Source organism: Oncorhynchus keta, chromosome 19 (genome assembly GCF_023373465.1).
Source record: "Oncorhynchus keta strain PuntledgeMale-10-30-2019 chromosome 19, Oket_V2, whole genome shotgun sequence".
NCBI lineage: Eukaryota > Metazoa > Chordata > Actinopteri > Salmoniformes > Salmonidae > Oncorhynchus > Oncorhynchus keta.
Window position 1 is genome coordinate 78,651,058 of NC_068439.1, and position 12,986 is coordinate 78,664,043.

Sequence of the window (12,986 nt, forward strand, 5' to 3'; positions counted from 1 at the left end):
CTCTGTAGAGTCAATAGAATTGATCCGTGGAGACTTGGTAGGTAGGAAATCTTTCCCCTCACTCCAGCCTCTCGGGGCTGCATCCTAAAAGGCACCCTGTTCCCTTTATAGTGCACTACTTTTGAAGAGAAGGTCAAAAAGTAGTGCACTATATAGGAAATAGGACATTTTGGACTGACCCTCTGCTAGGGATGGTCCATTAGGAGTGTTTCTCAATCTGTTATATAAACAGGGACGGGCATATTTCTTTAAAAAAAAAAAAACGTTTAGACTTGTGTGTATTGTTGTGAATTGTTAGATACTACTGCACTGTTGGGAACACAATCATTTTTGCTACACCTGCAATAACCTCTGTTAAATATGTGTATGTGTTTTTTATTTCACCTTTATTTAACCAGGTAGGCTAGTTGAGAACAAGTTCTCATTTACAACTGCGACCTGGCCAAGATAAAGCAAAGATGTGCGACACAAACAACAACACAGAGTTACACATGGAATAAACAAACGTACAGTCAATAATACAATAGAAAAAGTCTATATACAGTGTGTGCAAATGAGGTAGGATAAGGGAGGTGAGGCAATAAATAGGCCATAGTGATGAAATAATGACAATATAACAATTAAACACTGGAGTGATAGATGTGCAGAAGATAAGTGTGCAAGTAGAGATACTGGGGTGCAAAGGAGCAAAAAAATAAAATAAAATAAAATAACAGTATGGGGATGAGGTAGTTGAATGGGCTATTTACAGATGGGCTATGTACAGGTGCAGTGATCTGTGAGCTGCTCTGACAGCTGTTGCTTAAAGCTAGAGAGGGAGATATGAGAGAGATTTTTGCAGTTCGTTCCAGTCATTGGCAGCAGAGAACTGGAAGGAAAGACGACCAAAGGAGGAATTGTTTTTTGGGGGTGACCAGTGAGATATACCTGCTGGAGCGTGTGCTACGGGTGGGTGCTGCTATGGTGACCAGTGAGCTGAGATAAGGCGAGGCTTTACCTAGCAGAGACTTGTAGATGACCTGGAACCAGGGGGTTTGGCGACGAATATGAAGCAAGGGCCAGTCAACAAAAGCATACAAGTCGCAGTGGTGGATAGTATATGGGACTTTGGTGACAAAACGGATGGCACTGCGATAGACTGCATCCAATTTGCTGAGTAGAGTGTTGGAGGCTATTTTGTAAATGACATCGCCGAAGTCAAGGATCGGTAGGATAGTCAGTTGCCAGTCATAATGCCAACTCCTTGTCACTCATTGGTTTGAGCAATGAGCAAGGAAGTTTGCAAGAGCAGAAACAGATCTGGGACCAGGAAAACTATGTGTTTTTCCCTCCTGAGGTACAGCTAACATCAAAACTAACACTCTAGCATCTCAGGGACCGGAAAGCGATATCTCACCGACTGGGGCCAGTCCAGGAACAGGAGGTTGAAGAACACTGAAGAATTTCATTGTAGAATATGAACAAAGCACGAGGACAATTCTGTTAATTCAAAGTTATTTTATTTGCATACTGTACAATTGCACTTATCATGTTATTCATTGCATTGAAGTCACTATATCTGTAGTACAAAGGGTTGGCATTGGAAAGGAATGATATTCAACACACCTGAAGACACCTGTTCTACTCTAGAGAAAGAACTCCAAAGTAAGATATAATGCAGATTAAACCCACATGTGGACAGCTACGACTCAAGGCTTTACAGATGTTTCTAAATGAAATATATCATCCTTTTGAAAGAAAAACAACTCAAGAGAAAATACCGCGGTGACACGATGTCAACGCAAAAGTGAAAGGTTTGACACAGATAAAAGACTTGATGCCAGTTGAATCGTGTTAGAATATGTTTTGGAAAAACACCTTCAGAAACACCCAGAATCTATGATACATCCAGTTTTCGTGTTACTCAGCTATCCATGTCAATCCCAATGTAAATGTGTCCTTCCAAGAATGAAATGTGTGTACGTTCCAATACATCATTGGCCTGAAGTCCAACATTTTCTTAGAAATAAACTAGATTGAATTGATTGGACTAATTACGTTGAATAAAACAGAGGTATTGAAAAGGTTTTTAAGCCCCTGCTGCCCCGTTCAGCAGTGCCAGTACAAATCAACTGTTTCATGGAAAGGTATATTATAATTTTTTTTAAGCGAGAACATCCAAACCAGGACATTGGGGATAATATATAATAAATATGCCATTTAGCAGATGCTTTTATCCAAAGCGACATACAGTCATGCGTCCATACCGTTCTGTTTTACGTAAGGATGATCCCAGGAATAAAACCCACCACCGCGCCGTTACAAGCACCAACTGAGCTATAAAGGACCACGAAGAGATTGGGATCGACCAATGTCTCCAGAAAAACGTGGCTTTAGACATTAGACCTGGGCTATTAGGTGTTGTGCGAGGCCTGGTGCGCGGCCTTTTACCTACTAGCCTGTTATTTACATAACATTTATTCATTACACCAGGTATTCACAAACTGGGGTACGCAATGCCGTCGGAGGTACGCCAAATAAAAATATGATTCACATTTTTTTTTTATTAAAAATTCTCTCACATTTTTTAAACAGTACATTTATATTTTTGAACGTGGCTATACATTTGGATGAGGTTTATTTCTCGCCTGAGTAGCCTTGTTTCACTGCCAAAAATAAAATGAAACCATCTAATGTTCAGCGAAATAACAACACAATGTCAAATACAGGTATCCTAGTCAAATAATTAACATCCAATCACATTAACTGTTACTCATCCAATCACATTCACCGTTACTCATCCAATCACATTAACTGTTACTCATCCAATCACATTCACCGTTACTCATCCAATAACATTAACTGTTACTCATCCAATCACATTAACTGTTACTCTCTCGCGGGAAACCAGACATTTAGAAACGAAACATAACAATTTGAAAAACAAGACACAGGAGTTTTTTGAGTTAGAATAAAGATGACTTTCGAGTAGTAAGACATGTATAAAAGCAACAGATACCATTAATAAGAAGGGGCTAGAAGTGTCTTATATGGTGAGTTACCGAGTGGCTGGGACAGGAAAGCCTCATACTATTGTGGAGGACTTAATTCTTCCTGCTGCCGTGGAAATGGGGCGGCAGGGTAGCCTAGTGGTTAGAGTGTTGGACTAGTAACCGGAAGTTCAAACCCCCGAGCTGACCCCTGAACAGGCAGTTCCTATGCTGTCATTGGAAATAAGAATGTGTTCTTAACTGACTTGCCTGGTTAAATAAATACAATATGGACAATGCTGGGGGGGGGGAAAGGCCCAAAAAACTATACAGACAACGTCTTCATCAAACAACACAGTTTCACATCAGTGACACGGCAGGAGATGTTTGAAACAATTATTTCTTCGCATACAAGCCAATTAATTATATGTGTTACAGCTGGATGAGTCAACAGATGTGGCAGGCCTGGCACAGCTCCTGGTATATGTCTGTTACATTTATGTAATAATAATACTACTAATAATATGTTCATCCTCTTCTGCAACCACCGGAAACCAGGACAACATGAGAGGATATTTTTTAAAGTACTGGACAGCTTTGTGACATCAAATGGACTTTGGTGGTCAAGATGTGTTGGTATCTGTACTGATGGCGCAAAAGCCATGACAGGGAGACATAGTGGAGTGGTAACACGCGTGCAAGCGGTTGCTCACGACACCACTTGGGTCCACTGCAGCATCCACCGAGAGGCTCTTGCTGCCAAGAGAATGCCTGAAAGCTTAAAAGACGTTTTGCACACTACAGTGAAAATTGTTAACTGTTAAAGCAAGGCCCCTGAACTCTCGTGTATTTTCTTAAAGTTCTTTAATGACCATCCTTTTCACCTGTCTGACCGCTTGCATGATGACGGGTTTCTCACACGACTGGCCTATCTGGGTGATGTTTTTTATCGCCTGAATGATCTGAATCTAGGATTACATGGACTCTCCGCAACTATATTCAATATGTGGGACAATATTAAGGCTATGATTAAGAAGTTGGAGAAGTTTTTCTGTCTGCATTAACACGGACAACACACAGGTCTTCTCTGTCTGCATTAACACGGACAACACACAGGTCTTCTCTGTCTGCATGAACACGGACAACACACAGGTCTTCTCTGTCTGCATTAACACGGACAACACACAGGTCTTCTCTGTCTGCATTAACACGGACAACACACAGGTCTTTTCTGTCTGCATTAACACGGACAACACACAGGTCTTCTCTGTCTGCATTAACACGGACAACACACAGGTCTTTTCTGTCTGCATGAACACGGACAACACACAGGTCTTCTCTGTCTGCATTAACACGGACAACACACAGGTCTTCTCTGTCTGCATGAACACGGACAACACACAGGTCTTCTCTGTCTGCATTAACACGGACAACACACAGGTCTTCTCTGTCTGCATTAACACGGACAACACACAGGTCTTCTCTGTCTGCATTAACACGGACAACACACAGGTCTTCTCTGTCTGCATGAACACGGACAACACACAGGTCTTCTCTGTCTGCATTAACACGGACAACACACAGGTCTTCTCTGTCTGCATTAACAAGGACAACACACAGGTCTTCTCTGTCTGCATTAACACGGACAACACACAGGTCTTCTCTGTCTGCATGAACACGGACAACACACAGGTCTTCTCTGTCTGCATTAACAAGGACAACACACAGGTCTTCTCTGTCTGCATTAACACGGACAACACACAGGTCTTCTCTGTCTGCATTAACACGGACAACACACAGGTCTTTCCATCATCATATGATTTTTTGTGTGCAAATGAACTCAAGCTTACAGACAATGTCAAATGGGATATAGCATTCCCGAAACAGACAAACGACTGGATTCGTTATCCCTTTCATGCCCTGCCTCCAGTCCACTTACCGATATCTGAACAAGAGAGCTTCATCTAAATTGCAACAAGCGGTTCTGTGAAAATAGAATTGAATCAGAAGCCACTGCCAGATTTATGAATAGGGCTGCGTTCAGAGTATCCTGCCTTGGCAAATCGCGCTGTTAAGACACTGACGTCCTTTGCAACCACGTACCTATGTGAGAGTGGATTCTCGGCCCTCACGAGCATGAAAACTAAATACAGGCACAGACTGTGTGGAAAATGATTTAAGACTGAGACTCTCTCCAATACAACCCAACATGTCAGAGTTATGTGCATCCTTTCAAGCACACCCTTCTCATTAACCTGTGGTGAGTTTTTCACAATTTTCCATGAACAGATAAGGTTTTATATGTAAGATGGCTAAATAAAGAGCAAAATTATTGATTATTATTATCCTATTATTTGTGACCTCGTCCTATAAGAGCTCTTTGTCACTTCCCCATGAGCTAGGTTGTGACAAAAACTCACACTCATTGTGTGTGTGTGTGTGTGTGTGTGTGTGTGTGTGTGTGTGTGTGTGTGTGTGTGTGTGTGTGTGTGTGTGTGTGTGTGTGTGTGTGTGGCTTACAATGATGGCAAAAAAACAACATTTGAGAGTGCGCTGACCCTGATGCTAGAGGGGATACAGCTGGAGGTTGAATGTTTGAAGGGGTACGGGACTATAAAACGTTTGGGAACCACTGCATTACACGACAGAGAGAATCAACAATGAGACAGACTCATCGAGCTCTGGAGTTGTACTTTCTGTTCTCTCTTACAGGGGGCCCTTGGGCAGGTGGTTGGTCAGGTGGTTGATCAGGTGATTGGTCAGATAGTTGGTCAGGTGGTTGAACAGGTGGTTGGTCAGGTGGTTGATCAGGTGAGGTTTCCTCCACTGACTTTGTACCCAGTCATTGACACAAAACGGATCACAAATCATCTACATGCTGACCTCCGCCGATAGCTGTGATCAGGGGCCATCAGTTCAAAGGTCGGGGTTTATAGTTCAGGGGTCGATGTGGGGAAGGTGCTGACCTTGTTGTTCCTGCTGATTCGTCGTTCTGGCCTTGGTCGTGGCTGTTTGGTCTGGATCAGTTCCTCTGGGGTGTTCCCTAGCGGTGGGAGGAGCCTCTTTTTACTGTTCCTGGTCTCCGGCAGCCACTGGGGCGGCAGCTCGAATGGCCCGAACCCAAACTGGGTGGCGTCCTCGGGCTCCGTGGGGGTTGCTGGCGCCACCTGTGACGAGGAGGTGTAAGCACAGGCACGGACAGGTGAGACCTCGGGCAATAAGAGAGGAGGTTGTTCTTTAGTTACCGGGATGCTCTCTCTGGTTGGTTCGGTCTCTTTCTGTAGAACCACCTTCCCTCCATGTCTCCCTCCTCCCCCTCCTCCTCCTGCCTGGTGGTGGTTCTCATTGGGATGAGGACAGCCCCCCACCCCTGACCCTAATGAAGGGCTCGCATTCTCCACCTCCTCCTCCTCTTCATCGGTCGGCCTAAAGATCTGCTGCTGTCCGATATTAAACATCTCCAGGAGCTGGCTCCCAGCGCGAGCAGACCCCTCCAGGGTCCCAGACCCTCCCAACCCTCCCTCGCCCCTCAGCCCCAGATTCCCAGTGCTGACCACGTTACGCCGGCTGTAGCGTCTGTGTACCCGGACTAGAACATCAAACAGGCAGCGTCGAGCCGAGCCGTTCACCGTCAGAAACAGCAGAGGGTTGGTGAGGAGAGACACCTTGGGCAGCCAGATGGCCGTGAGATGGAGAGAAAGGGACAAGTCTTCCCCGTCCCCGAGAAGAGTGCGGTATACCACCAACGCCCCATAGGGGGCGCTACAGGCTGAGAAGGCTAACACCACAGCCAGTAACGTAGCATGTAGCTCAGCCTCGCGTTGAGAGACATACGGGATGGAGATGGAGTTCTGAGGTGTTCTTAATGCTGCGATGATCACCTTCTTGTTCTGGCTGGCGTTGAGAGCTCTGCGAATCAGGACCATTAACAGGAAGACGACAACGAGCGGAAGGATCACCGTGGTTACGTTGTAGGTCAACACGTAGACCATGTGACCCAGGGAGCGGGCGCGGGCGTCGGAACAGGACGAGGTGGCGTACACGTCCGTAACGTTGGTTAAGGCGAACACGGGCACACTGGCGATGGTGGCGTGGATCCAGATGTAGATGACAAGGTCACGTGACCTGGCGTCTGAGATCTTCCTCTCCAGAGGGTAGAGGACAGAGTAGTACCTAGAGAGGAGGAGAGGATAGACAACATTACACACCGCAGAGCATTCATTCACACTGAGTTGAGCCTCTGCAGTGACACTTTTATCCGTAACATTAACCAGTACATACTGAGTCAAAACAAAAGCAACAGAAGAACACGTATCCAATGTAAGCATTCTGTTCTCTGAGTGTTAGATCAGGACAATAGTAACTACGAAGGTTTGTGTGTTCGATGAAGATCAGGACAGTAGTAACTACGAAGGCTTTGTGTGTTCGATGTAGATCAGGGGGTAAACTAACATCGCTGTACCTACCTACCTACCCCTGATGTAAACTAACATCGCTGCAGCTACCTACCTACCCCTGAGGCAAACTAACATCGCTGCAGCTACCTACCTACCTACCTACCCCTGAGGTAAACTAACATCGCTGCCTACCTACCTACCTACCTACCTACCTACCTACCTACCCCTGAGGTAAACTAACATCGCTGCAGCTACCTACCTACCTACCTACCCCTGATGTAAACTAACATCCTGTCCTACCTACCTACCTACCTACCTACCTACCCCTGATGTAAACCATCGCCTGAAGCTACCTACCTACCTACCTACCTACCTACCTACCTACCTACCTACCTACCCCTGATGTAAACTAACATCGCTGTAGCTACCTACCTACCTACCTACCCCTGAGGTAAACTAACATCGCTGTACCTACCTACCTACCTACCTGATGTAAACTAACATCGCTGCAGCTACCTACCTACCTACCTACCCCTGATGTAAACTAACATCGCTGCAGCTACCTACCTACCTACCTACCTACCCCTGATGTAAACCATCGCCTGCCTACCTACCTACCTACCTACCCCTGAGGCAAACTAACATCGCTGCAGCTACCTACCTACCTACCCCCCTGAGGTAAACTAACATCGCTGTACCTACCTACCTACCTACCTACCTACCTACCCCTGATGTAAACCAACATCGCTGAAGCTACCTACCTTCCCTCCTTCCTTCCTTCCTACCTACCTACCTACCTACCTACCTACCTACCTACCTACCTACCTACCCCTAACTAACTACCTACCTACCTACCTACCTACCTACCTACCTACCTACCCCTGATGTAAATAACATCGCTGTAAACCTACCTACCTAGGAACCTACCTACCTACCTACCCCTGATGTAAACCAACAGAAGGATACCTACCTACCTTCCTTCCTTCCTACCTACCTACCTATTCTACCTACCTACCTACCCCTGATGTAAACTGGTTGCTGTAGCTACCTACCTACCTACCTACCTTCCTACCTACCTATGAATGAGGCAATAACATCGTGGGGGTTTACCCCTGATGTAAACTAACATCGCTGGAGCTACCTACCTACCTACCCCTGATGTAAACTAACATCGCTGTACCTACCTACCTACCTACCTACCTACCCCCGAGGTAAACTAACATCGCTGTAGCTACCTACCTACCTACCTACCTAACTAACTAACTAACTAGATGGGTCAAATATGCATGTAAACTACCCTGCAGAGGAAAGAGAAGAGGGTAAGTTGGAAATAGACTGAAGAAGGATAGTAGCACACCTATCATTGTTTCCCGCTCTCATTCACAGAACCCTTGACTGGTTGAACAGAAGACCTTCTCCAGTATGAATGAGAATATGTGGGGGTTTTGTGTGGCTAAGTGGAGCAAGCAGGAGGGAGAGAGAGAGAGATATCTTACTGAGCTGTGGAGAGTCTGATGTGGACAAAATACACATGGAAGAGGAAAGAGGCGAGTGAGTGAGTGAGTGAGTGAGTGAGTGAGTGAGTGAGTGAGTGAGTGAGTGAGTGAGTGAGTGACTGAGTGAGTGACTGAGTGAGTGACTGAGTGAGCGAGTATAGCGGTGAAGGAAGAGGAGGGAAGAGAAAGTGTAGCAGTGAAGAAGAAGAGAGTGTAGTGACAGAGCAAAAGAGCGTAGAATAGATTGAGTGTAGAATGGAGTGAGTGTAGAATGGAGTGTTGCTCAGTGTAGAATGGAGTGAGTGTAGAATGGAGTGTAGCTCAGTGTAGAATGGAGTGTAGCTCAGTGTAGAATGAAGTGTTGCTGTGAGTGTAGAATGGAGTGTAGCTGTGAGCGTAGAATGGAGTGTAGCTGTGAGTGTAGAATGGAGTGTAGCTGTGAGTGTAGAATGGAGTGTAGTTGTGAGTGTAGAATGGAGTGACCGTAGCATGGAGTGTAGTTGTGAGTGTAGAATGGAGTGACCGTAGCATGGAGTGTAGATGTCTACTGGAGAACTTATTTGTATTGCTTTGAAATGTTCTAGCTAGCTATTTGTGTAGGTAGCTATCAAGTAAACGCAATGAGTGAGTGTAGAATGGAGTGTAGCTGTGAGCATAGAATGAGTGTAGCTGTGAGTGTAGAATGTAGTGTAGAATGGAGTGTAGAATGGAGTGTTGCTGTGAGCGCAGAATGGAGTGTAGCTGTGAGTGTAGAATGGAGTGTTGCTGTGAGCGTAGAATGGAGTGTAGCTGTGAGTGTAGAATGGAGTGTAGCTGTGAGTGTAGAATGGAGTGGGTGTAGAATGGAGTGTAGCTGTGAGTATAGAATGGAGTGTAGCTGTGAGTGTAGAATGGAGTGTTGCTGTGAGTGTAGAATGGAGTGTAGCTGTGAGTGTAGAATGGAGTGTAGCTGTGAGTGTAGAATGGAGTGGGTGTAGAATGGAGTGTAGCTGTGAGTGTAGAATGGAGTGTAGCTGTGAGTATAGAATGGAGTGTAGCTGTGAGTTTAGAATGGAGTGTAGCTGTGAGTGTAGAATGGAGTGTAGCTGTGAGTGTAGAATGGAGTGTAGCTGTGAGTGTAGAATGGAGTGTAGCTGTGAGTTGAGAATGGAGTGTAGCTGTGAGTATAGAATGGAGTGTAGCTGTGAGTATAGAATGGAGTGTAGAATGGAGTGGGTGTAGAATGGAGTGTAGCTGTGAGCTGAGAATGGAGTGTAGCTGTGAGTGTAGAATGGAGTGTAGCTGTGAGTGTAGAATGGAGTGTAGCTGTGAGTGTAGAATGGAGTGTAGCTGTGAGCTGAGAATGGAGTGTAGCTGTGAGTGTAGAATGGAGTGGGTGTAGAATGGAGTGTAGCTGTGAGCGTAGAATGGAGTGTAGCTGTGAGTATAGAATGGAGTGTAGCTGTGAGTGTAGAATGGAGTGTAGCTGTGAGTGTAGAATGGAGTGTAGCTGTGAGTGTAGAATGGAGTGTAGCTGTGAGTATAGAATGGAGTGTAGCTGTGAGTGTAGAATGGAGTGTAGCTGTGAGTGTAGAATGGAGTGTAGCTGTGAGTGTAGAATGGAGTGTAGCTGTGAGTGTAGAATGGAGTGTAGCTGTGAGCGTAGAATGGAGTGTAGCTGTGAGTATAGAATGGAGTGTAGCTGTGAGTGTAGAATGGAGTGTAGCTGTGAGTGTAGAATGGAGTGTAGCTGTGAGTGTAGAATGGAGTGTAGCTGTGAGTGTAGAATGGAGTGTAGCTGTGAGTGTCAGGGAGAGAGTCCCTCCCTGTGGACTGTCAGTTATTTTGGCTGCAGCTCAGAACAGGGAGCTCTGCAGGAGAGACAAACAGCACCAGGCAGAGTGGAGTACAGCCCGTCTCCAAACCACACAGGGTGAGTAGAGATAGAGGGACCTTTTATCTGGTACAAAAACAGATTATACTGTTTTCAGTTTTAAAACGCCCATACCAGTAGAAATCCACTTTTTTCGAGCTGAAAGACGATGGCCAGAGTTCACCCATGATGTTGCACAACAATTTAAGTCAATCAGTAATCGTTTTAGTCAAAGTATGATGTATTTGAAGTGAAAAATCCTAACTGCCTACTTCGTGCAATTTTGTGTGAATGCAGTGTCTTTTCCTATGATATGACATACAAATTATTTTCAGCCTAGTTTCAGTCGTTACAGAAAATAAAACACGTTTTCACGTGAAATTTCAGACGTGAAATCATGTGAAAAATGGAACACGTCACATAACATTTCATGTTATCACATGTTGCTTTACATGTTATCACATGTTGCTTTACATGTTATCACGTTATCACATTATCTTCACATAAGATCACAACACTTTATAAGCAATATGTTGCAGCTACCAGCAGTGCAGTTTGACTTTCCTGCCATCACCCACCTGTCGAGTGCGATGGCAGCGAAGCTGAGCACGGTGACGGAGCAGAAGAGTTTGTGGAGGAACTTCAGGGTCTTGCAGAGCAGCAGAGTGTGGAGCCACCAGCAGCAGCGAGGGCTGGCCCCTAGAGCCACGTCAAAGGGAACACACACCAGACCCGCACAGATCCCTGAGCATGCCAGGTTCTTAATGAAGCAACTGGTCACCGACTTGAAGACACTGGTACAGCAGGTACACCATAAAACAGTGCCATTGCCTGGGAGAGAGAGGGAGAGGGAGGGAGAGGGAGGGAGAGAGAAAGAGAAACAGAGAGAGGGGGGTGGAGAGGGGAAGGGAGAGGAAAAGAGAGAGAGGGAGGGAGAGGAAGATGGAGAGGGGAAGAGAGAGAGAGAGGCAGAGACAGGAGAGGAAGGAGAGGGAGGGAGAGAGAGAGAGGCAGATACAGGAGAGGAGGGAGAGGAGAGGAGAGAGAGAGGCAGAGACAGGAGAGGAGAGAGAGGGGAGGAGAGAGAGAGGCAGAGACAGGAGAGGAGGGAGAGGGGAGGAGAGAGAGAGAGGCAGAGACAGAGACAGGAGAGGAGGGAGAGACAGGGGAGGAGGGAGAGGAGAGAGAGAAAGGCAGAGACAGGAGATGAGGGAGAGGGGAGGAGAGAGAGAGGCAGAGACAGGAGAGGAGGGAGAGGGGAGGAGGGAGAGGGGAGGAGAGAGAGAGAGGCAGAGATAGGAGAGGAGGGAGAGGGGAGGAGAGAGAGAGAGGCAGAGACAGGAGAGGAGAGGAGAGGAGAGAGAGAAAGGCAGAGACAGGAGATGAGGGAGAGGGGAGGAGAGAGAGAGGCAGAGACAGGAGAGGAGGGAGAGGGGAGGAGAGAGAGAGGCAGAGACAGGGGAGGAGGGAGAGGAGAGAGAGAGAGAGAGAGAGGAGACAGAGAGAGAGAGAGAGAGAGAGAGAGAGAGAGAGAGAGAGAGAGAGAGAGAGAGAGAGAGAGAGAGAGAGAGAGAGAGGAGAGAGAGAGAGCGAGAGAGAGAGAGAGAGAGGGAAGAAACAGGAGAGGAGGGAGAGGGGAGGAGAGAGAGAGTCAGAGACAGGAGAGGAGGGAGAGGAGAGAGAGAGAGAAAGAGAGGAGACAGAGAGAGAGAGAGAGAGAGAGAGAGAGAGAGAGAGAGAGAGAGAGAGAGAGAGAGAGAGAGAGAGAGAGAAAGAGAGAGAGAGAGAGAGAGAGAGAGAGAGAGAGAGTCAGAGACAGGAGAAGAGGGAGAGGGGAGGAGAGAGAGTGTTTAGACTGGATAATGTGTGATGGTTTTACAGTATAAGGGAAGGTAAGAAAATGTAATACAGTGAAATATCATGTGTGAGTTTTGGAAGAGCTTTTTGGAAAACAGTCAGGAATAAACAACATTGAAAAAATGAGCGATCTTACATCCCCTTCTGTCTTTTCCAGTTGCCTTAACAATCAGTTTGTCAAAACAATCCATTGAAACTGGAGGGCAGAGGCAGGCCTGAGGGGCGCCAAGAAGACGGATACATTTTAGCAACAGGTGTGACGTGCCACTGGCATTCCACACACATCACAGAGCTTGTGACTCATCACACACACACACGCACACAAACTGGAACTTCACTTCACATAACCCACCATCCATCCTGGCTCCTTCCCTACTCCCATCATCCTCTCTCTCCCTCTCTCCCTCCTTCCCTT

At 46.3% G+C, this 12,986-nt stretch overlaps 1 protein-coding gene and 1 long non-coding RNA gene across 2 annotated transcripts in view; one reads left to right on the forward strand and one right to left on the reverse strand.

Moving 5' to 3' along the window:
- Nucleotides 1–1,490: 1,490 nt before the first annotated feature.
- LOC127909501 (uncharacterized) lies at nt 1,491–4,841 on the forward strand. The gene is made up of 4 exons (XR_008071552.1): nt 1,491–4,085; nt 4,122–4,229; nt 4,266–4,661; nt 4,734–4,841. It is a non-coding gene; the product is annotated as an uncharacterized LOC127909501 (long non-coding RNA).
- A 1,049-nt stretch (nt 4,842–5,890) lies between these two features.
- LOC118376246 (G-protein coupled receptor 176) overlaps nt 5,891–12,986 on the reverse strand; it is a 25,258-nt gene continuing 18,162 nt past the window's right edge. The window contains exons 2-3 of the mRNA XM_035762940.2: nt 11,293–11,545; nt 5,891–7,142 (exon numbers count right to left, since the gene is read on the reverse strand). Of these exons, the coding sequence (XP_035618833.1) occupies nt 5,900–7,142; nt 11,293–11,545 (1,496 nt within the window). The 3' untranslated portion in view covers nt 5,891–5,899. The remainder of the gene's footprint in view (nt 7,143–11,292; nt 11,546–12,986) is intronic.